This window comes from Maylandia zebra, linkage group LG8, assembly GCF_041146795.1.
Source record: "Maylandia zebra isolate NMK-2024a linkage group LG8, Mzebra_GT3a, whole genome shotgun sequence".
In the NCBI taxonomy this organism is placed as follows: Eukaryota; Metazoa; Chordata; class Actinopteri; order Cichliformes; family Cichlidae; genus Maylandia; species Maylandia zebra.
In genome coordinates this window covers 4,331,374-4,355,584 of record NC_135174.1, presented here as the reverse complement: position 1 = coordinate 4,355,584, position 24,211 = coordinate 4,331,374, and the positions used below count along the sequence as shown (strand labels likewise).

Here is a 24,211-nt window from a genome sequence, read left to right as displayed (position 1 = left end):
TCATTAATGGAGTCTTGCATGGTGAGCATGCACACAAGCCATGGTGGTTGAGGTACTTACTGTTTTCTTTCTTTTTTTTGCAACAAAAGATCCAAAGATTTTGAAAGTACTCATTGGTTTTGCCCATCATGAAACCTTGGTAACAAGATACCTTATTAAGGCCATCACCTGGGACTGAACCAGCTGATATTAATGTGCACTAAGTGGCAGGATTGCTTTTTAATCACTGATAGATTTCAGCTGGTGTCATGACTTTTCACACCTTCCTTCCTTTTTTCTATGTTTAATACACTTTCCCTGTGTCATTTTTCCATTATTAGACATAATTTATTGACACTTATGGTTTGATTCCTTTGTATGTTTGGAGCGGATGAGCTGATACTGACGTCTGGTGAGAATTTAATGTCATTAAAACCTTTAGAAATATATTTACTTAGAAAATTGGTGGCATGTTCAATTACCTGGTGTAAGGACACTATAGTTGACCCTGTTGCACAACTATAACAATAGCAGCAGATCCCTCTGTCAGTAAACAGAAGCCTATTCACAATCAAAGAGTAAGGACAAATGCAGACAAGTCATATCTCCTATACGACTTTGTGCAATGTCTAGAAATAGATTTTTTTTTTTTTTGCCCCTTTAAAAACTTACATGGGTACCTGTAGAGTGCTTTTCTACTCTGAAAACTCACAGCACTTAAACACAATAAGGCTCTTGACACAACTCATTCAATGTAAGACTTTCACATAGAAAACTTTAATACACTAAATATATGTATATTCAGTATGACACCAATGATGCCTCAGTTCAGTCTGATGGGAATTCCTGTGTGAACTGAGTCCAGTTTACAATCATAATTTACTCTCTTCACTTTACTTGTCATGTACTGTACATTTATTTTCATCACACTTCCTGTATCATGGACTACTGGAATGACACCATGAAATATTGGATTCATACCAGTTTTAACTCTCGTCTCAAAGACTTATACCGAATGAAACAACAGATGTCTTTCTTCATTTCTGTTTTGTAAAGAAATTGTAAAATTATTTTGTTTATAAGTCAGACTGAGAGAGAGTCGTGTAACTCCAGGGATCCCAGGAAAGATCTTTGAGGTCAGCAGCCATCCTCTTGAAATCCAAGTCAGGGTGAATCCTAAACAATCCTGACCAACATATGAATGAGCTCTATGTGCTCAGTTTTAGACCATGTCCACTAGCTTGAATTTACCCTCCTGCTTGACTGGAAGGACATTGATGAAAGTCTTGTAGAGGACGGCTCCTCTTGGCAGCTTGGTGATGACCTGAGTAGCCTCTGGGCTCCGTGGTGCTGGGACATAGACCTCCTTAGTGAACCTGACATAGCCATCCTCCAGAGCAAAGAGTGTCTTGTTGGTTCCCATTCCAACCTTCAGGGCAAGGAAAAAGGACCAGCAGTGAAACAAGATGAAAAGCAGTTACACCAGCTCTTCACTGTCTGCCACAGCTCACTAGGGATGGGTATTGATAAGATTTTCACGATTCCATTTTCGATTTTGTTTAACGATTCGCTTCTTTATCGATTCTTATTTTTAAAAAAGGAGAACACTAAGGTCGATTAGCTTAGAACTTTGTTTTAGATCTTCTCTTTGAACAACTTTTAACATAAATTATTCTGTAGCAATTACACAAGAATATCCAGTAATGTCCCTGCCTACAATTAAACACATTCACTTACTGAAAATCATCTGCTGTGGCAAATGGGTGCAAGGCTTTGACCACAAACTGAGTCACTGCTCGGTGACATTCGTCTATCCTGGCCTGAAAGGAGACGCTAACGGTAGACTGCAGCGAGAACTGCCAGCATCTGAGCCAGACTCTGTCTGTCTCTCTCATCATGGTCACCTAAATGCACAGTAATGGCAGGTTTTGTAATAAGGCAGATCGCGCTATCATAATATGCACTGTTGATTATTTATCTGCCGCATTAACGGGAGAGGACGTGCAAACGTTACCGCTGCTGCTGGGCTGAGATTCACGAGTCCGGAGCGGAATTAAAAACACGACATTCATTTAAGGTCATTGCGTGTTTTGTGAGCAAATGCTTTTGCATATTCATAGTGTTTCCTCCCTTAAATGAAATATCTACTTTGCAAGTTGTCCTGTTGTCATCTGTTCTCGTAAAGTATAACCAAACTTTTGTGCGTTTGAGCTGCTTAGGCGTCGTGTTTCCTGCCAGGTAAATGACGCTCCGCAACGTGGTGACGTCATTCGGGGCGACTGGAACCGATAAGGGAATCGTTTGCAAAAATGGCAAACAATTCCAAGGAATTGAAACAGTGGGAACCGGTTCTCAACAAGAACCGGGTTTCGATACCCATCCCTACAGCTCACAGTGCCACATGGAACTAACTGTTGACAGTGTGGTGTTAAGATGAAACTTTTAATTCTAGGCTGAAAGTCCATCACACCAACATTTTTGGATAGTGTGCAACTTACATGAGCTCCTGGGTGATACCGCATCAGCCTCTGTGTTGCAAGGATGTTACCAGCATGGACAAAGTTTCCTACCACACGGAAGAGGGGGAAAAATAAAAAATGAATTCCAGCCCCGACCTTTTATGCCAATTCTAGCTATTGTATACACTTCTTGCTTACGCTATGAAAAGTCAAATTCAGCAATGCCACCAGTTTTAGAAGCCATCAGTGACATGTGTCAAGTGTCTGTATTGCTGTATCACTGCATTCTTCTGAATTTCTCAGTCTGACAAATGCTGCTCATATCATAATAACAAAAGCTAAACATGAAACCAATATAAACTAAACTGAATTGAGCAGACCCATTCTGGAAAAAACCCCACAAGCAAACATTAAAACTAAATGCTAATAAAAACTAATGGAAAGCACAAAAATACATTAACTGTCCCACATCCTGTTAACTTCACCTGCACATCCCAATACTGCAGGCTAGAACAGGTCCTAACTTGGAATACAAATATATGGATATAATTGTTTGCTGCTACCATCTTGTTTCTTGAAGCCATATCTTCTTCCAGGGCTCTTTCCTCCGAGGTTCTTGCTGCTGCCGCCGGCTTTCTTAGACGCAAACCTCACCGAGTCCAGCAGAGAGAGCTGACCAGGTACCAACAAACCTGAAATCAGAACAACAAGCGCGTTCACTTGAGTTTTTTTCGCTTTAAATCCAGTTTCGGCACGTGACACTTTTTAAAAAAAATCTATATGTAGGACATGATATTGCCCCACTATTATGCCCTGACTGTTACCTAGTGGTATGAGGTCTTCAATCAACACACAGGGTTAGCTTACAGTGAACACGATCTATATTGCATTTATTGAGACGTGTCCCACGTATCTTAAACTAGCAGAACTGAGGAGAATCAATAAATTGCATCAACAGTGACGTGTACGTTAATATTTTAAAAGAACAAATCCTATTCGCTCTTCATTTGATCTGCATCGTGACATTCAGCGCTACCTCACATGCAGACAAGTTAGGACACAGTGGTTGCCAAGTTACACTTCGACAGAAGCACTTGCGCAAACTTCAAAGCCGCTCGTGTGAGCAGTAATCTGTAATGTCCGTTTGAAAGTTTGCCGCACTCACTGAAATGTTTGATACCTGTTCTGGACTTGACCATTAACGACACCAGCGTAGCCATCTTGAGCAATGTTGCCTACGTCATTCACCCGCGTCACATCCGTTTACCTTTGCCACGTTCAAGTTCCTCAAGAAATACAGAAAAGTCCGAAATAGAGACCAAAATGCACTACTTCTTCTTCTGTTAAATGAACATATAAGTATACCTGTCCAACCTGTATTGCAGTTAAGATACGTGATTTCAGTTGACAAATAGATGCCTTTGTTTGTTTGTACATATGTTGAATAAAGGTTTGTTGGAAAAACAAAAAAACAAAACAACTTATTCTTCTTCCTTCTGCTATTTCTGTTGGCGGTTTTCAAACAACGACGGTGCATTACCGCCACCATTTGGTATGGAGTGTGGACCGAAATTACTAAAAAAACAAAACAAAAAAAAGAAAAACCCATGGTGTGTTAAAGAGCACAATATGGCCTGCTGAGACACTTCTTGAGCTCTTTTGAAATAAATCAACAAAGTCCAGTTTCATTTTCATGTAACCAAATTTTTGGATTAGCTGTCTTCTCTCAACCTCATATTTCCGATAATGCACTAAATCACGCTCTATGGTCTCATCTTCTCTATTGCTGTCATATTTTCCTGTATAATGCTATCCTATTAAAAATAATGTGCTGTTTAAACCTGTATGCCCAAGTCAAAGATGTGATCTTCTCTATGCTGTTCCTTCCTGTGCTTCTCCTCTCTCCTACTTTCCTTTGGATTTTGTAAAACCAACCTTCCTTTTCTTTTTTCATCCCATTGCTTTTTCCACCTCTTTTTCATTTTCTTATTATGCTGTTTATATCTGTCATGCGTGGGTTCCCTCTGGGTACTCCGGCTTCCTCCCACCGTCCAAAAGACATGCAGCTTGTGGGGATAGGTTAATTGGATAATCCAAATTACCACTAGGTATAAATGTGAGTGCGAATGGTTGTCTGTCCCTGTGTGTTAGCCCTGCAACAGACTGGCGACCTGTCCAGGGTGTACCCCGCCTCTCGCCCTATGACAGCTGGGATAGGCTCCAGCGCCCCCCGCGACCCTGAAAAGGATAAGCGGAAGCGAATGGATGGATGGTAGAAACAGAGATTTAATTTCCTTTAATTCCATATTGTGCTGGTACCCACAAAAGTAACCATAAGTCCCATCAAACTAACTCTGTAAAGTGTTTGATGAATCTGCATTGTATGTGAGTTTAAAATAAAAACCGCGTCCTTTTTCTTCTGACCTGATCCAGATTAAATTGAGTTGCTTTCCTACTCACCATCCAGCCAAAGCTCTGTATTCCTCTTTTCTCTATTTCCCAGCTAATCTTGGATGATCTTGTTCATGTCCCTGTAGATTTGCCCAGTAGTTGAGTGTTAGCTGCTCTCTTCGGATTTTATCCTGCTGAATTATATGCTATACACCTGTAATCTAATACCTAACTAATAGTAATATTTGACTGTCTGTTAAAAAGACAGAAAAATACAAGTACAACTGACCATTTATACTAGTTAATAGACCTTCTCTCCACATCATATGCTTTTTCTATATAAAAGAAAACTGCCAATACACCTGTGGCTTAAGGATGCTGGATCCACATCTCCCTCTTCTAAAACCACTCTGATATTTCGCCATAAATCCTTTATCCTTTATTTATATAGTATTTCATTTTTCATTCTCTCCATTATTTTGCAGACATTAGATGTTAAAGTTATTGGTCTGTAGTTTCCTGGTTTTGGTTTCCTTCCTGGTTTATGTAAACCATTGTATAACAAACCTGATCCTTTGTCTTTGCAAACGGTATATTCAAGAAATCCTTTGTGTCATTTTCTAGATCTGTAATGCCTCTACCTATTTTCCCGTCGTCACTATTGTTATTTAAACGAACTTTAGCAAAAGTTTCTACTAGCACACCTGCCTTCTCTTCATGATTCTCTGCTGCAGCTTCCTTGTCATTTTTAATGGTTCTTCTTACATTAGCCTGTGACCTTTTATGTTCAATAATATTCTGAGAATTCTGATTCCTTTTTAATATCTTAAAAGCTTTATTTCAGCTCTTAATTGCTTTATCACATTCCTTTGTTCCCTCGGGTACAATCTTCTTTTTGCTCTTATCTTCTTTCTACTCTGGTTTGCTGCTTCTTGAATAGCATTGCAGACAGAAGAATTTAAATCATCATTATTAACATTCATAAAATTTTTTTTGCATCTGCTGGTCACTAACAAGTCTAAATGTCTTCCAATCTGCAGAACTAAAACATCGCTTTTTGTACGCCGCCTGTATCACACTCCTCTGTAGTTCTGTCATTTCCTGCTCTTGTTTCTTTAACTACCTGCCATGAAGAAACACATACCAGTGAACCTGATACTAATGTGAGATCAACTGGTTATTCCGTACCATCGAGGACATTGCTTCTTGTACCACTTCCATCATTTAGGCGTACCAGATTTTTCTTCTTCTTTAATTCTTCAGTTACTGCTCCTTTTTGATCATTATGTTTTATTTCTGATGTAAGTGGCCTGAAATGTTGGGATATTAAAACAAAAAGATACAGACACAACTGCTATTAAAAGACTTCCATCTATAAGGATTTTAGATAGTGTGACCTCTCCTAACCTCTTTTTCAGTTCGTGCAAAAAAATTATTGGGCTCAACTGCACCCCCCATCCTCCTTGCTGAATTTTAGGACTATTTTAAACTCTTCTCTTATAATCTCTTTCCAGACCACACTACCTTCGTCTGAACTATTTCCTCTAAATTTTTGTTTGCTGCTCTGTGTTCCTAATAAATTTCCATCCACTCTTCTGTTTCTCTCTTTGTGACTCCTTTTCACCAACCGGCATCAACTCTCCCTAATCCATGTCGTCCTCATCCTCTACCTGAAATGTCATTCTAGTCCAGCCACACACCAGCTTATGCCAAGCGCAAAAATCTCTGATCCAAATCAGGAGGGCGTATCGATCCAGTTATCGATACCAAAATTGGTATTGGCATTAGATCAGCACTATTGCAATAGGATCAATACTTTGTTTCTGTCCTCCAAGTTCAGCAAATAGCCCACTGAATTGTGTTAAATCTATTATTTATTAGGAAATGAAAAAAATACACCTCAAACATGGACTATGAAAAATATCTCACCCTTTTGTATTGACTGTCACAACTATTTTATATAGCACATTTAAACAACAGAAGCTGACCCAACGTGCTTTATAAACACGCCTATTTACATTACAGGTCTCAAAGAACCCAAATTTTGAAATACACGTGTGTTGTGTTTTGTTGTGTTAACTAAGTATTGTAGAAATTAAATTTCTGAGTGATTTAGTGGTCGATGACGATTCATCTCATAAATCATTACACACTGCACTTCCCTACATAAGCTGCCTTTATAAGTTAAAAGTATCAGTACCGGCAATACTGACCCTATATTTATTTGATATCGGATCGATACCGACGTTTGCAGTATTGCACAGACCTGACGTAGTCCAAAAACCAAAAAAAAACTAAGAATCACTTTTGTTTGTAGTTTAAATCTCGCGCCGTCACGTTCTTTCCGTCTGCAAACCTCTACTTCTACACGCACGACTACTATCTCTACTACTGTTAGGGCCACATTAAAAAAAGGTTAGTTTCTATTTTGGGATTAAGGTCGATACTTTGAGTTTAGAAACATTATTTGAAAAAGTTTTTCTTTTCTTAATGTGGCCACAAGACCCGGCCTCAGTGTCCACGGAAGTTTCAGAAAATCCTCGTCCTCGGGGAACCCCTGAATGCATCATTACCCGGGGAAATCAAACAAGTCTCGCAGTTCTCTGTGTTCGGGTAAATAAATAAATAATTTCTCGCTGTAGTTTGAAGTTAGAGCGAGTAGTTAATTTTTTTTCTTATCTATGCTGCTTCTTTATTAACTACTTAATTACTACTGCCTTGTAATTTCAAAGAGTTAAGCGAACCGCAGTAAGTGACGCGTTAAGCTAGTCTGCTAACCTTCAGCTGATGCCTGCAGTCGGGTAAAATGTGCTCGGGTTGTCCTTCCTGATCGTTTCTAAAAGAACATTAATGTCGTGCCAAACTCAATTTAAAAAGTAATTTCTTTATCGCCAGGTCCTGTGTGGTTAGACACAGCGTAGCTGTAAGTTGGATATTCAATTAAGTGAGAGAAGTCAATAACGTTACACCAAGCGACTCCTATAATTGGCCTTGCTTATCTTCTAACTGCAGAAAACACTACGGTGGGCGGTAACAAGCACTGCGCACTGTTTATTCAAATAAGAATTTCACTGAAATAAGGCTTGCTGGTTGGACTGTGTTCAAGTCGAATTTACGAAAACGCCTTTACCTGTTGCTTTAGGTTTTGATTTTCAGGTTTACCTAATAATTTGTTAATTATTTAAGAAGCATAAAGACTTTTGTTTCAAATCTTGTTGAGTGATGATGCTCTTGTTGTTCTTGTGTCACACAATATGTACAGTAACCTCCGTGGACATGTGATCATGGGCAGCCAAAGTGACTGCACCAGTGACCCAGATGAGGAGCTGCCTGTGTTTGACTTCCTCCAGCCAGCCTCCCACAGACGTGCAGAGAAACCAGACTTGGTCGACTTTGATGGTTCTGATGCTGCAGCAGCAGCTGTCTCCTCCCCAGGGAGGGGGAGTGGTGGCGTGTGCATGGGAATAGCTAATGTAATGATAATCAGCAGCAGTTCCGATGATGATGATGCACCTTATGTTCCTTTGGCACAAAGAATCAAGGCAAGGCGAGACAATGTGATTAGCGCCTCCACCATCGTGACTAACGAGAACGATGCTGAGCACTGTTTGCCGCTCTGTCTGACCAGCTCACAGTTTTCTGGCCAGAATGGCTTTTCAGAGTCAGAGTGCCCGCTCGGCTCACATCAGGTGAGAAAAATGAGCTGTGGACAGGAGCTTCCTCTGAACGGAGCAAGGAACACAGACACTTCTCCTTCCAAGAGGAAACTTGGCAAGCGAACGGTTGAGGAGATCCAGGCCTCCAGGGAAGTGGCTCTGAGTAAGAGGGAGGCTAAGAAGAGACAGCAGCCAGACAAGGATGTGCTCAGGGAGGAACGAGAGAGACAGAAAATGGAGAGGAAAGCTCTGGCAGAGGCAGCTAGGGCCCTGAGGCCAGAGGAATGTATCAAGCATATGGTGGTGGTGGTGGATCCAGGTAAAAAGAAAACATTAAATTATACTTGGCAATGTAGATAAATGCAGATCATTACAAATTTTATTTTAAACTGCACATGCAGACAGTCTTTCATCTGCAGTATTATTGAAGTCATTAAATGTGCTAATTGTGGCTGTAATTGTGCTGAGTGTGTTTGTGTGTGCAGCTCTCCTACAGCTGGAAGGAGGCGGCACTTTGCTGGCCTCGTTACAGGCTCTGGGTTGTAGCTGCGCCATCAAGAAACAATCCCTCCCACGCAGTGTGAGCTGGATGAGAAGAGCTCCCTGTGCGCAGGTGATAAGACACATGCAATATTTTTCTCTTTACCTCACTTTACTCAAAGTGAAGCATGAATGTGAACTTGTCAAATTTGCCGTAATTGCCATAAATGAATGAGAAGTGGTTTCATGAGTGCTTATTTAGCAGTAACACGTTTTATTATCTTTGCCATGTTTCAGGGAGATGAAGGAGCATCTGTACCAGAGGCCAATGTTGTGATACAGATGACAGTGGAGGACTTCATTACTTTGATCCACAACTACGTTCAGGTTTGTTGTGGGTGCTGATGGTATGCTTGAAGGATCAACAGAGCAGAACCACTGCTTCTTCTACTGACTTCTGACTTCTTCTACTGTTTAGAAGAAGTCTAGATGAAGCATAACTGCATCTGATCAGAAACTAGGCGAGTTTAGGAACAACAGGAGGAAAACGGAGAAAGCAAAAGGCAAGTGCCAATTAGAAAATGACATTAGGTAATGTTAAAGGAGTTATGTATTTTGGCCATTAGGGTAAAAAAACCACACAAATGATAAAAACTTCCATCGGTCCATTAAAAAAAAAAAAAAAGATCAGATGGTTCAAACCATAAAAATTCTCTGTGAGACAACAGTAACCATAGAACAATAAAAATACGAGGATGAGTGTGAAAATATTTTGAGAAAAATATTTATTTATTCTTTACTTATTTAAGAGGGTGAGTAACATACTTCCCTTGACCTACAACCATTCATGTAAGCACTATTTAACTTTTTTCTCTGCTTGTTCTATCGCAGTGCTTTCTAACATTCACACACATTCATACTCCAATGGCTGCATTGGAACTTTGGGTTACTATCTTGCCCAAGGATATTTGGCATGGAGACTTGAACAGCCAGAGATTGACCCACCAACCTTCCGATTAGTAGCTTTATAGCTATTGCTAATTTCTACCCTTAGAAAACCAGTGGCACCTGCAGTGCTGCTTATATGTACAGCTAGTGTGAGCTTAAACATTGATGACATCCACGTTTTGTACATCAACCAAGAAAATTAGATTATGCTAAACATGTACAAATGGTCAACTCCAAGCTAACGAATTCCCCATAAAATGTAAATATGTTTAAAAAAATTACAAATATTTTCTGAAACAGGTAGTTTTAGCAGTAGTTTTCAACAAACCTTACTAAGACTAGGGTAAATTATGTATTTGTAGCCAACTGTTTTCAGTAGTGGATTCATATATTCTTGGTGGTATAGAATGATTTTTGTTGCAGAAAGACACTGAGATGAAAGGTGTTGTCTTATTTATGTTTTTTAAATAACATGTACAACACTGGAGCTTCAAGGCACAGAGAAATAACAGGTATGAGGCTTTCAATATTCAATACACACAATCATAAATTGTGTGTATTGAATATATTGTAATTGTGAGCGTGGCAAAAAACTGACGCAGAAAATTGCTTGTGCAGGACATGGCAAACAAGAAAATATGTTATTACATGTAAGAAATAAAGGTAAACGTTTACATAATTTTCATTCTTGTCATTAGTTGCATAGTATAATTAATTTGAAAGAGTTCTAATTGCATATCAATAGAGTTAATTTTTTTTCCTAATATCTACCTCCCTGTCTAATCCAGAATGAGAGGCATGGCAGATCAGACTGTGGGTCCACATTGACATCCTGGGTCCAGGAGCAGCAGAGGCGTCACCTTGGCAAGACCCTTAGCCTAGCAATTATTGAGCTTGAGAAATACTTCAGGTAAGGATTTGTAGGTTGAGCTGTAGAACATTTTAAAGGATAATTTGGTTATTGTTGCTCTATAGTATGTGCTATCGTTGTATTTAGCCCCTCTATTAATGGGAAAGTTGTTCATCTGGCTCAGGATCCATTGGATTTTAATTAATTTAATTATGAAGTTCCACAGGGTTCCGTGGTAGGACCAATTCTGTTTACATTACAAGTTGGGCAGTGTAATTAGAAAGTACATTTTCACTCCTGTGCAGCTGACTTTATCTATCTATGAAACCAGGTAAAACAAACCAGTTAGATAAACTGCAGGAATGTCTTCATGACATAAGGACCTTGATGACCTAAAATGTTTTGCTTCTAAATTCAGCTGAGGTTAATGTACTCGGCCACCAAAAATCTCAAAAATATGGTCTCTAACCAGGTGCTTACTATGGGATGGCATTACTTTGACCTCCAGTAACTCTGTGAGGAATCTTGGAATCGGTTTTCACCAGGATATGTCCTTCAATGCACGTATTAAAAAAATATGTTTGACTTTCTTCCATTCGCAATATCTCTAAAATTAGAAACACCTTATTTTAAAGTGACACTAAAAAACTAGTTCATGCATTTATTACTTCTAGGATGGACTACTGTAATTTGTTGTTATCAGGGTGTCCTAAAAAACTCCCTGAAAAGCTTTCAGTTGATCCAAAATGACTGGGAAAGAGAGTATATTTCAGACGATATTAGACTGGAGGCTTACTTATGATTCCCAGAAAATTTAAGTAAAAAGTAAGAAAGTAGAATGGGAGGCAGAGCCTTCAGCTTTCAGGCCCCTCTTCTGTGAGACCAGCTTCCAATTTAGATTCAGGAGACAGACAGCCTCTCTCTACGTTTAATATTAGGCTTCAAACTTTCCTTTTTGATAAAGCATATATTTAGGGCTGGATCAGGTCACCCTGAATCCTCCCTTAGTTACACTGCAATAAGCCTAGGCTGCTGGGGCAGTCCCATGATGATGAGGTTTTCCTTCCCACTGTCACCAAAGTGCCTGCTCATAGGGGATCATATGATTGTTGGGATTTCTCTGTATTTCTTTGTGTTTTTGTCTTGTATTTGCGTCTTTGCCTTACAATATAAAGTGCTTTGAGGCGACTGTTGTTAAATTGAATATATCACCAAATAGATAATCTCTCAGGCTTTATTACTTTTCTTTCTCACTATGAAAAAAACTTTTTTTAATGATCACTGCCAGAAACAACACCACCCAGTCATGAAAGCTCTTATTAAAACCCATTTGATGTAAAATGCAAAAGAATATTTTTTTGAAACCTATCTTCTTTAATGTATTTTTCAAAAGTATCATGATCCTTTTTAAAGTTGGGAACCCCCCCCCCCCAAAAGGAAAAAAAGGCTCATTTTTTAAGTTGAATAATTTAAAAGCCCTATGACTTTGACTACATCAACACTTGTGGTGGTATCTGTTTCTCAGGAGGCAGAAGGTCAGGAGATTGATTCCACATGCCCAAGTGTCCTTGAGCTACATGCTCACCCCAGAGCAATGAACTGTGACTGTGTGGGTCTGTCAGTAAGCTGTATGAATATGTGTGTGAATATGAATGTGGCTGGTGGCAAGAAGCACTTTGAGTGCTCAATTAGAGCAGGAAAGCTGTATGTAAACACTAAAGTAACATCTGGAACTGAATAAAAAACTGAAAGATACTGAAATTAAAATGATAAATATTTACCAAAATTGGGAAATTAATGTATTACAATTACCAATTAAATACAAAATACAAATAAACGAGTACCCCCAATTAATCAAAATCTAAAAATGATACAATAAGGAACTTAAATGTACAATCAATATATGCAATGAGGTGGTAAAGATTTTCTGTATCTTTGCGACAACCGAGCTAAAACGCAGAGAATGGTCTGTCCATTACACCGGTTTTATGGTCCTACAAAGGTGTCTCTTTGTGTAACTTGCATAATAGTATAGAGTAAAGTGCTTCATAAAGTGTTTAAAAACAACAAGGCAAGCACTCAGAAACTGCATAACTGCGGAAACACATGGCTGTCTGAAAATATGGCAAGCATCACTGTGTAATCTGGAAAACCTCTGGTGGAAATGCTGTGAGGAATAGGTGTGAAGAGAGTAAATGCATCAATGAAGGTCCTGAGCATTAATGTCTAAAATGACCAAAAATGTTTTTTCCCAAGATCACAGAAATCACAAAAACAGAAGCATTTTCGAGAGGCTGTTGCAGGGGAGGAGACGGGGGGAAGTAAAGCCAAGAGGAGAAAGAAGAATGGTGGAGCTGGTGTACTGCCTGAGGTGTCGCGAGTTGACGTAGAGGAGGTAGGTTAGGTGGTTGACACAGGACAATTTATAATTATATAGAAAAATATAAAATTAAAGAGCTTTTGTATTAATTAAACAATTCCCACGCACTGAATCAATATATCCCTTAAATATAATAGTGGATAATGTGTGAAAAATGAACGTACATGGCCATGTGTGGAAAAAGTGATTGCTACCCCTAAGAAATCACTTAAATGGAAACTGCATGACAAAGTGGAGTAGACCAAAAGATCCTAAAAAGCCAGACATCATGCTGTAATCCAAGGCAAGTCAGGAACAAATGAGAAATAAAGCCATTGAAATTCCAGTCTGGAAGTAATAAATGCATGAACTAGTTTTTCAGTGTCACTCTGAGACAGGATATTGTGCAAATGGAGGAAAGCAGTCTTACATATTTGTTTAATATGTGCATTGAAGGACATGTCCTGGTCAAAAATGACTCCCAGCTCCCTCACAGTGTTACTGGAGGCCAATGTAATGACATCCATAGTAAGCATCTGGTATGATACCGTATGACTTTTAAGACCGAGTACCAGAACGTCAGGGTTATCTGAATTTAGAAGCAGGAAATTAGCGGCCATCCAGGTCTTTATGTCTTTAGGACATTCCTGCAGTTTAACTAATTGGTGTGTGTTATCTGGCTTCATGGTTAAATAAAGTTGGGTGTCATCTGCATATCAGTGAAAATGTGTGGTATGCCCTCTAATGATACCTCCGCTAAGATAGGACTGCCTTTAACAGTCTTGATCAGTGATGAACAGTAAGATATTATAGCTTTACTAGTTATCTGCTTTAATCTTTTAAATTAGGACTACGCTTCCTCCTCATTGTCATCCAGCCGTCCTGTTTTCCTGGCTGCTCGGGACAGTGTTCTGGGGGAGACGCTACCTTTTGTTGCACCGGCTACAGGGGCTTGCCTAACCTGCGTTTTTCAAGGGTGTGAAGCTGGGTCTCAAATTCAGTGATATTGGCCTCCAGGACTGCAAACACACTACACTGATTACAAGTATCATTATTGCTACAGGAGACCAAGAAGTAAACTAAACATCTGACACAATGAGCAGGAAAATGCAGGAGGAACAGGTGTAGAGGCCATGGTACTAGCAGGTTTGCTATGAGCTAAGCTAGTGAATCCCTAAATACAGAGTGAGTGAATATTTTAAATTAAATAATTTAAAATGTAAAACTTCTTCGTGTGTTTTGGATAAAGTGTGTGAAAATGACACTGTGAAATAGGATCTTATCTAGTTTTTAATACAACTGGCTATACAAATAAGCTACACAAAAACACCACTGTGTTGTAACAGGAAGTGATACCCTACCGCAGAGAGAGCCAACACCAAGCGGAGCGCCATCCAAAGGAACGTCAGAGTGACTCACTGACAGCTATCGCAAACGCTTGATTGCTGCTAAGGATGGGCCAACCAGTTGTTAGGTTTAGGTTCAGTGCCACGTAGGTCTGCCCCCCCCCCCCCAACAATAAACACCTGCATTTTGCATTTACTTGTGCTATTTTTGTCTAATGTTTAATGTTGAAATTTGTTTAATGATGTGAATCATTAAGTGTGAGAAACATAAAAAAGGGGAAATGAAGAAGGGTGCAAACACTTTTTCACACCACTGTAAGATGTTTATTTAGTTTTTTTATATCGGTCTACAATTTCAAGGATCTCTGGCTGCAGTGGCAAACATGTTGATTTATACTGAAGAGTCTGGTGTGTTTTCAAGGGGCAAATTAAATCATGGTTACTATTTTGCTTAGGCTTACAGTGATTCATGTTTGTTTTCTGATATCCCTTCAGGCAATGGTGCATCTCCAGCTTCACACTGGTGTCTCAGTCTGCTTCTTTTGTACCTGGAGGGACTTCTCGGATCACATCACCATGACAACCAAAGCAGTTGCAGAGGCCCCTTTCAAGTGAGCAACTGTTTTTTTTGGGGTTTTTTTTCTCTCTCATCACAGTTCAGCTTAACACCACCTCTGCCAGATCAAACAGTCATTTCCCATGTTTCCCTGTTTTTTCAGGAGAGAGAGGGAAAAGACTGGCTTTTCCTTCTACCTAGAGAGTGAGTGGGCAGGGGGCCAGCGGGTGGATAGAGGTGGTAAGGGCCTGCTGCAGGTGTGGAAGAGACAGATCCAGCAGTTCAACAGAGTGAGCCCAGACATGGCTGCTGCCATCTTGGCAGCTTATCCCTCTCCACAGCTGCTCAAGAAGGTACAAGCTTGATTATAGCAACAGCTTACTGACAAGGCCGTGGTGAAGAATATATAATTCTGCCTTTCTGTTTTACTCCTGCTTCTGTATGTAATTAGAACAGTTCTATCAGATTCTTCTAACATGAAAAAATATTTTCTATTCTTATGGCAACAACAACCCCGATTCACAGCTTGTAAGGACTTAAAGGATCCACTGCTAACCTCTTATTGCGTTGCTCAGAACACAGTTGCAGAGAATTATTAGGTTTTTCACTGAAGTTCCATATAACGGAGCTCTGCTACAGTCTTTATGTTAAGGCAGGTTCACGTTGACTGCTTGAAAGTCAAACAATGTAATGTAATATTTGATCATTTTATTTACAGACTCTGAGGTAATTTTCTTTTTAACTTTTCTTTGATGGTTTGAAGTCCTTTACTTCTCTGGATTATCTTCACGTTTGTCATTCATTGAGTTGAGTTATCTTTATCTAATATTAGAATTTGATCCTAAACATTAAAAATATGTTCAGTAGACAAAAATATAAAATATACAAAAAACATTACATTACAGTAACAATCTTGTATATTTTTGATAAGCTACATACCTGATACTTGACGAGAGTTAGCAACTCCAAGTCTGATGCCAGGCGTTCAAGTTGGGGATGGATTGCTGCCTCAAGTGGAGCAAGTAAAGTGGGAGAAGAGTGGAGTAGGACACTGACAGATGGAGTGATGCAGGTGCTGTACTGGTCTGTTGTGCTGAAGAGACAGCTGAGCGTGAAAGCAAAGCTTTTGATTTCAATTCAATTCAATTCAATTTTATTTATATAGCGCCAAATCACAACATAAGTCGCCTCAAGGTGCTTCATAGATACAGAGAAAAACCCAACAATCATATGACCCCCTATGAGCAAGCACTTTGGCAACAGTGGGAAGGAAAAACTCCCTTTTAACAGGAAGAAACCTCCGGCAGAACCAGGCTCAGGGAGGGGCGGGGCCATCTGCTGTGACCGGTTGGGGTGAGAGAAGGAAGACAGGATAAAGACATGCTGTGGAAGAGAGACAGAGGTTAATAACAGATATGATTCAATGCAGAGAGGTCTATTAATACATAGTGAGTGAGAAAGGTGACTGGAAAGGAAAAACTCAATGCATCATGGGAATCCCCCGGCAGCCTACGTCTATTGCAGCATAACTAAGGGAGGATTCAGGGTCACCTGGTCCAGCCCTAACTATATGCTTTAGCAAAAAGGAAAGTTTTAAGCCTAATCTTGAAAGTAGAGATAGTGTCTGTCTCCTGAATCCAAACTGGAAGCTGGTTCCACAGAAGAGGGGCCTGAAAACTGAAGGCTCTGCCTCCCATTCTACTTTTAAATACTCTAGGAACAACAAGTAGGCCTGCAGAGCGAGAGCGAAGTGCTCTAATAGGGTGATATGGTACTACAAGGTCATTAGGATAAGATGGGGCCTGATTATTTAAGACCTTGTATGTGAGGAGCAGGATTTTGAATTCAATTCTGGATTTAACAGGAAGCCAATGAAGGGAAGCCAAAACAGGAGAAATCTGCTCTCTCTTTCTAGTCCCCCCTCAGGACTCTTGCTGCAGCATTTTGGATTAGCTGAAGGCTTTTCAGTGAGTTTTTTGGACATCCTGATAATAATGAATTACAGTCGTCCAGCCTGGAAGTAATAAATGCATGAACTAGTTTTTCAGCGTCACTCTGAGACAGGATATTTCTCATTTTAGAGATGTTGCGCAAATGGAAGAAAGCAGTCTTACATATTTGTTTAATATGTGCTTTGAAGGACATGTCCTGGTCAAAAATGACTCCAAGGTTCCTCACAGCGTTACTGGAGGCCAAGGTAATGCCATCCAGAGTAAGAATCTGGTTAGATACCATATTTCTAGGCTTTTCAGGGCTGAGTACAATAACCTCAGTTTTATCTGAATTAAGAAGCAGAAAGTTAGCGGCCATCCAGGTCTTTATGTCTTTAAGACATTCCTGCAGTTTAACTCATTGGTGTGTGTCATCTGGCTTCATGCACAGGTAGAGCTGGGTGTCATCTGCATAGCAGTGGAAATGTATGCTATGTCTTCTAATGATGCTGCCTAAGGGAAGCATGTATAATGTAATCAGAATTGGTCCTAGCACTGAACCCTGTGGAACTCCATAATTAACCTCAGTGTGTGAAGAGGACTCTCCATTTACATGTACAAATTGGAGTCTATTAGATAGATATGATACAAACCACTGCAGTGCAGTACCTGTAATACCTACAGCATGTTCTAATCGCTCTAATAGGATATTATGGTCAACAGTATCGAATGCTGCACTAAGGTCTAGCAGGACAAGCACAGAGATGAGTCCACTGTCAGAGGCCATAAGAAGATCATTTGTAACCTTCACTAAAGCCGTTTCTGTGCTGTGATGAACTCTGAAACCTGACTGAAACTCTTCAAATAAGCCATTCGTCTGCAGATGATCTGTTAGCTGTTTGACAACTACTCTTTCAAGGATTTTTGATATGAAAGGAAGGTTGGCGATTGGCCTATAATTAGCTAAGACTGCTGGGTCTAGAGATGCTTTTTGAGTAAAGGTTTAACTACAGCCAGCTTGAAGGCCTGTGGTACATAGCCGATTATTAGAGATAGGTTGATCATATTTAAGATCGAAGAATTAATTAATGGCAGGACTTCTTTGAGCAGTTTTGTAGGAATGGGGTCTAAAAGACACGTTGATGGTTTTGAGGAAGTAATTATTGAAGTTAACTCAGAAAGATCAATTAGAGAAAAAGAGTCTAACTTAACATCAATGGTACTAAGAGTAGCTGTAGATAATATTACATCTGTGGGATGATTACTGGTAATTTTTTCTCTAATGATAAAAATTTTATTTGTGAAGAAGTTCATGAAGTCATTACTAGTTAACGTTAAAGGGATGGTTGGCTCAAAAGAGCTCTGACCTTTTGTCAGCCTGGCTACAGAGCTGAAGAGAAACCTGGGGTTGTTTTTATTTTCTTCAATCAGTGACGAATAGTAAGATGTTCTGGCTTTGCGGAGGGCTTTCTTATAAAGCAGCAAACTATTTCTCCAGGCTAAATGATGATCCTCTAAATTTGTGACATGCCATTTCCTCTCCAGATTACGAGTCATCTGCTTTTTAGGCCTGGAAGTTTGAGAATTATACCACGGAGTCAGGTACTTCTGATTAGAGACCTTAGTTTTCACTGGAGCTACAGTATCCAGAGTCGTACGTAGTGAGGAGGTGAAATTATTAACAAGATAATCGACCTCTGTTGGGGTAGCGTTCAGATAGCTGCTCTGCTCTGTGTTGGTACAGGGCATTGAAGATGATAACAGTGGGTGGATTATATTCTTAAACTTAGTTATAGCGTTTTCAGAAAGACATCTACTTTGATAAAGTCTACTCTCCACCGCTGTGTAATCAATTATTGTAAATGTTATCAGGAAATGATCAGACAGGAGAGGGTTTTCAGGAAACACTGTTAAATGTTCAGTTTCTATGCCATATGTTAAAACAAGATCTAGAGTGTGATTAAAGTGGTGGGTGGGTTCTTTTACATTTTGAGAGAAACCAATTGAGTCTAATAACAGATTAAATGCCATGTTGACGCTGTCATTTTTAGCATCTACATGGATGTTAAAATCACCCACAATAATTATTTTATCTGAGCTCAGAACTAAATTAGATATAAAGTCTGAGAAATCAGACAGAAACTCTGTGTAAGGCCCAGGTGGACGATAGATGATAACAAGTAAGACTGGTTTCTGAGTTTCACAGCTGGGGTGGACAATGTTAAGCATCAGGCTTTCAAATGAATTAAAAGTCTGTCTTGGTCTTTCATTAATTAATAGGCTGGTGTGAAAAATTGCTGCCACACCGCCCCCTCGGCCTGTGCTTCGAGGTTTCTGGTAGTTAGAATGACTCGGGGGTGTTGATTCATTTAAACTAACATAATCATCCTGCTGCAACCAGGTTTCTGTAAGGCAGAGTAAATCAATTTGTTGATCAATTATTAAGTCATGTACTAACAGAGACTTGGAGGAGAGAGACCTAATATTTAATAATCCACATTTCACTGTTTTACTCTTTGGTTCAGATGTGGATACTGTATTGTTCTTTCTTTGTAATTGTTTATGTTTAAGTTGTTTGTTGCTGGTTTTTAGTTTGTTATTTGTCTTTTTGGAAGCTGACACAGTCTCTATGGAGATGGGTTTTTGGGGGGGGTAGCAGGAGGAGAGAAGCTGCAGAGAGGCAATAGCAAAATTCTGAAAATGTGGTACTATAGGAAGCAAATGTATCAAGGTTGTAATTCTTCCTGAACTGATGAGAATTGCATACATATACAAGTCTTCTTATCTGTTTTTTTTAGTGCTGTCAGCGTTGATCTTGTTAAAACGACGTTAACGGCGCTAACGTGTTGACGCCGTGTGTCGCCCGCGCACGGGGTGATCCACGCTAACTCGCTAACGGAGATTTGCCGCGTTAATGCGGTTATTGTGTTAATGTCATTTTAATGAGATTAATTCTGACAGCAATACTGTTTTTACATGTTGATAAAAGATGATGGCCATAAGAAAACTACAAATGGCACAGCAAAACTACATGAGGAAAATGGCCCCATGTAGTTTTTGATGTTAAAGGCATCAAGAGTTGGGTATGAAGGCATACTTTACATTTCTGGTATTGTGACGTTTTTAGTTCCTACCCTCAGCTATGGCCATGAGTGATTAAAAGAATAAAACACACACAAATGAACTTCCTCTGAGGTGTGTGTGGTCTCAGTCTTTTTAGGTGTATTTTTTGCCAAATGGGTGTTTTTTAAAATCTACAAATATTTACCACAACATGAAATGGTAGGGGACCAATAACTGGAATCATTAATAGTAATGTGCTTTCAGAAGTCCTACTGCTTGTTTTTATGTTCTGTCTCTGGCTTGTGAAGCCAATTTTGAATTATAGGGGCCCTATTATACAGTGGCTTGCAAAAGTATTCGGCCCCCTTGAACTTTTCCACATTTTGTCACATTACAGCCACAAACATGAATCACTTTTATTGGAATTCCATGTGAAAGACCAACACAAAGTGGTGCACACGTGAGAAGTGGAACGAAAATCATACATGATTCCAAACATTCTTTACAAATAAATAACTGCAAAGTGGTGTGTGCGTAATTATTCAGCCCCCTTTGGTCTGAGTGCAGTCCGTTGCCCATAGACATTGCCTGATGAGTGCTAATGACTAAATAGAGTCACCTGTGTGTAATGTAATGTCAGTACAAATACAGCTGCTCTGTGACGGCCTCAGAGGTTGTCTAAGAGAATATTGGGAGCAACAACACCATGAAGTCCAAAGAACACACCAGACAGGTCAGGGATAAAGTTACTGAGAAATTTAAAGCAGGCTTAGGCTACAAAAAGATTTCCCAAGCCCTGAACATCCCACGGAGCACTGTTCAAGCCATCATTCAGAAATGGAATGGCACAACTGTAAACCTACCAAGACAAGGCCGTCCACCTAAACTCACAGGCCGAACAAGGAGAGCGCTGATCAGAAATGCAGCCAAGAGGCCCACGGTGACTCTGGACGAGCTGCAGAGATCTACAGCTCAGGTGGGGGAATCTGTCCATAGGACAACTATTAGTCGTGCACTGCACAAAGTTGGCCTTTATGGAAGAGTGGCAAGAAGAAAGCCATTGTTAACAGAAAACCATAAGAAGTCCCGTTTGCAGTTTGCCACAAGCCATGTGGGGGACACAGCAAACATGTGGAAGAAGCTGCTCTGGTCAGATGAGACCAAAATGGAACTTTTTGGCCAAAATGCAAAACGCTATGTGTGGCAGAAAACTAACACTGCACATCACTCTGAACACACCATCCCCACTGTCAGATATGGTGGTGGCAGCATCATGCTCTGGGGGTGCTTCTCTTCAGCAGGGACAGGGAAGCTGGTCAGAGTTGATGGGAAGATGGATGGAGCCAAATACAGGGCAGTCTTGGAAGAAAACCTCTTGGAGTCTGCAAAAGACTTGAGACTGGGGCGGAGGTTCACCTTCCAGCAGGACAACGACCCTAAACATAAAGCCAGGGCAACAATGGGATGGTTTAAAACAAAACATGTCCATGTGTTAGACTGGCCCAGTCAAAGTCCAGATCTAAATCCAATTGAGAATCTGTGGCAAGATCTGAAAACTGCTGTTCACAAACGCTGTCCATCTAATGTGACTGAGCTGGAGCTGTTTAGCAAAGAAGAATGAGCAAAGATTTCAGTCTGTAGATGTGCAAAGCTGGTAGAGACAGACCCTAAAAGACTGGCAGCTGTAACTGCAGCAAAAGGTGTTTCTACAAAGTATTGACTCAGGGGGCTGAATAATTACACACACCCCACTTTGCAGTTATTTATTTGTAAAAAATGTTTGGAATCATGTATGATTTTCGTTCCACTTCTCACGTGTGCACCACTTTGTGTTGGTCTTTCACCTGGAATTCCAATAAAAGTGATTCATGTTTGTGGCTGTAATGTGACAAAATGTGGAAAAGTTCAAGGGGGCCGAATACTTTTGCAAGCCGCTGTATGTATGACAAAATTGACATATCTTCTGTTGCAAACCACTTTCTCCCAGTTGTGCATCTCTTGTGTTTTTGGAAGCTGGCGCATTGTGCTGTCACTGCTACCGCTGGGTTGAACACTTAGCATACCAGCATGTTGTTGTTAATTTTTTTACCATGATTTTATTGACTTTACTCAGTTTGTATTGCAACAGTTGGAAAAGATCACTTTGTTGGGTTAAAAAAAATCTTCTGGTTTTGACATCTTCTCTTCCTATATTAACCCTTTAAGACCTACCATAGAACCAAGTCCGCCAGAGCTTATATTATATTTTACGTGCTGTAGTGCCATTTTTGGGAGCATTTCAAGTTGCTATACATCAATACAACCATTACAGCCTAAATTTTAATAATATGTATGCATTAAGTGCATAGTAATTACATAAATTGCAAAAAAGTGCAATAAACTACAAAAAAATTGAAAATCGTTTTTGTTTTTTTTAAACATATATTTCTAGTTAGAGAAATTTAAGAGGCTTATCCCTCAAAACTGTAAATACAAAAAAGTTGCACAAAATAGTTTCCCACCACAGGAAATTTATTTTGAGTGTCTTCATAGTTTTATTTTTGAAATACACCAATTACTGCAGGAAAAACGAAAATAAATATTATAATGCAAATTTGCAAAAAAGCAGCATATGCATCAAAATAAACTATTTCCAACAGTGCAATATGAGTCCTAAGCATCCCAGAAACGACACAGAAAGTCATAAAGTCAAACATAACTTTTAAAAACACCAGTATAGGCTCATGAGGCCCTGATGGTAAAAAACGACATTTCCGCGAAAATGACGTCACTTCCGGTTTCGGGCAGGTCATGGCGGACATGCGATAGTTCGCGCTGACGTCTATTCCAGCGTAGGAAGTGTTATGAACAGCTGATCAGATCGGCAAAGCCTGTTTCTGGAATATTATGTTTTTGTTCCTGCAAGCGCTTTTTATGCAGTTTTCGCAAAGCTATATTTGGAAGAAAACTGTGACCTAGGACAAGCTGATGGCATAAGATGCAAGTACAACTCCTCCGGTTTCATATGCAAAAAAAATTATTGCGCTAGCTTACGTGGTTGCAGAGCTACATGGATTTAAAAGTAGTTGCGCAAAACGGAGCGTGCCCCCTTCTACCGGTTTTAAAGGGTTAAGTGCTGATGTAGAGGTATTTCCTTGGGTAATGACATCTATGGTTCAGAAGAATATTACAGTATGTACCTATGCTGAGAATCCAGTTCATTCAAGCACCTTAAATAGAGTACAAAGCATTTTTTTTCAAATCCTGTTGATGTGTGATCACCTCTATTTGCTCTATCCTGCATAAATTTGTGTCGGCTTGCGTCTTTTCATAGACTTTGCAAGCAAAACAATTACATACAAACTTCACTTTGTGTTTGGTCTGTGGTCATCATTGGAGGTGGCATGAAGAGCTTAGGCTTTTTTATTACTTTATTTATCACAATGTTAAGTGCAGCCAATAAGATTTCTCGGATGTGAGTCAACACATCACAAGGCACATCTGCAAACATGTCAGTTTATTTGTTAATACTTGATATTTCCTTGTCTGTTTGTAGGCTTACAACCTGTGCAGAACGAAACAAGAGAAGATCTCTTTGCTCTCTGACCTTCTGATCCGGAGAGGAGAAGGTGTCACTTCCACCACTCGTAGGATTGGTCCGGAGCTCTCCAGACGCATCTTCCTGACAATGAGCTCCTGTGATCCAGAACTGAGTCTAGACTCTAATCTCTGAAATTTGAATTTGATTTTGTGGCCCACCTGCTTTGATTTGGCAGTTTGTGGTCATATCTTTGAATTTAATGCTATGTAATTAAAGTTCAGATTTTTAAAACTTTTATTTATGTATTAAAGTTTTATTCAAATAACAGTTTTGAAGACCACTATAAGATATGCACATCAACCATACTAAATTGATTCTGGGGGAAATTGTGTTACAGCTCACTTTAAGCGTTAGTGAGGTGACTGATTTTAATCTTTGGCACTGTTTTATTTACACATGTATTCCCTCCCTGCTTCATAGCATTGAAAGACACCTTCAGTTGTGATAACTTTGAAGTGAGATGACGGGTATTTCAACATGTGTTTCAAATAACTCAAAGACCAAACCTGCCATATCAGTCTAAATCATGTTTCACAAAAATGTAAGAAACATATTAAATATATTATTGTGAAATTAGAACAGTCACAATTTATCATCTCATCCACATCTGTTT

At 39.6% G+C, this 24,211-nt stretch overlaps 2 protein-coding genes across 5 annotated transcripts; one reads left to right on the top strand and one right to left on the bottom strand.

Annotated features, from left to right (window-relative positions):
* Positions 1–727: 727 nt before the first annotated feature.
* Positions 728–3,756, bottom strand: mrpl27 (mitochondrial ribosomal protein L27). Of its 2 annotated transcripts, none has more exons than XM_004569707.3 (4): positions 3,619–3,756; positions 3,002–3,130; positions 2,478–2,545; positions 728–1,408 (listed from the first exon to the last, which is right to left on the bottom strand). In XM_004569707.3, the coding sequence occupies exons 1-4, from the start codon at positions 3,656–3,658 to the stop codon at positions 1,202–1,204; spliced, it is 444 nt and encodes a 147-aa protein (XP_004569764.1). In that variant the 5' UTR covers positions 3,659–3,756; the 3' UTR covers positions 728–1,201. The 2 variants fall into 2 exon arrangements, with proteins under 2 accessions (XP_004569764.1, XP_012779712.1); XM_012924258.5 differs by having other exon boundaries at positions 3,604–3,705.
* A 3,383-nt stretch (positions 3,757–7,139) lies between these two features.
* Positions 7,140–23,835, top strand: eme1 (essential meiotic structure-specific endonuclease 1). 3 transcript variants are annotated; one of them, XM_004569710.6, is made up of 10 exons: positions 7,140–7,244; positions 7,333–7,442; positions 8,092–8,804; positions 8,971–9,098; positions 9,263–9,352; positions 10,702–10,823; positions 13,020–13,158; positions 14,964–15,079; positions 15,188–15,377; positions 23,554–23,835. In XM_004569710.6, the coding sequence occupies exons 3-10, from the start codon at positions 8,114–8,116 to the stop codon at positions 23,728–23,730; spliced, it is 1,653 nt and encodes a 550-aa protein (XP_004569767.1). In that variant the 5' UTR covers positions 7,140–7,244; positions 7,333–7,442; positions 8,092–8,113; the 3' UTR covers positions 23,731–23,835. The 3 variants fall into 3 exon arrangements, with proteins under 3 accessions (XP_004569767.1, XP_004569768.1, XP_004569766.1); XM_004569711.6 differs by lacking the exon at positions 7,333–7,442 and having other exon boundaries at positions 7,159–7,244; XM_004569709.5 differs by lacking the exon at positions 7,140–7,244 and having other exon boundaries at positions 7,290–7,442.
* The last annotated feature ends 376 nt before the right edge of the window (positions 23,836–24,211 follow it).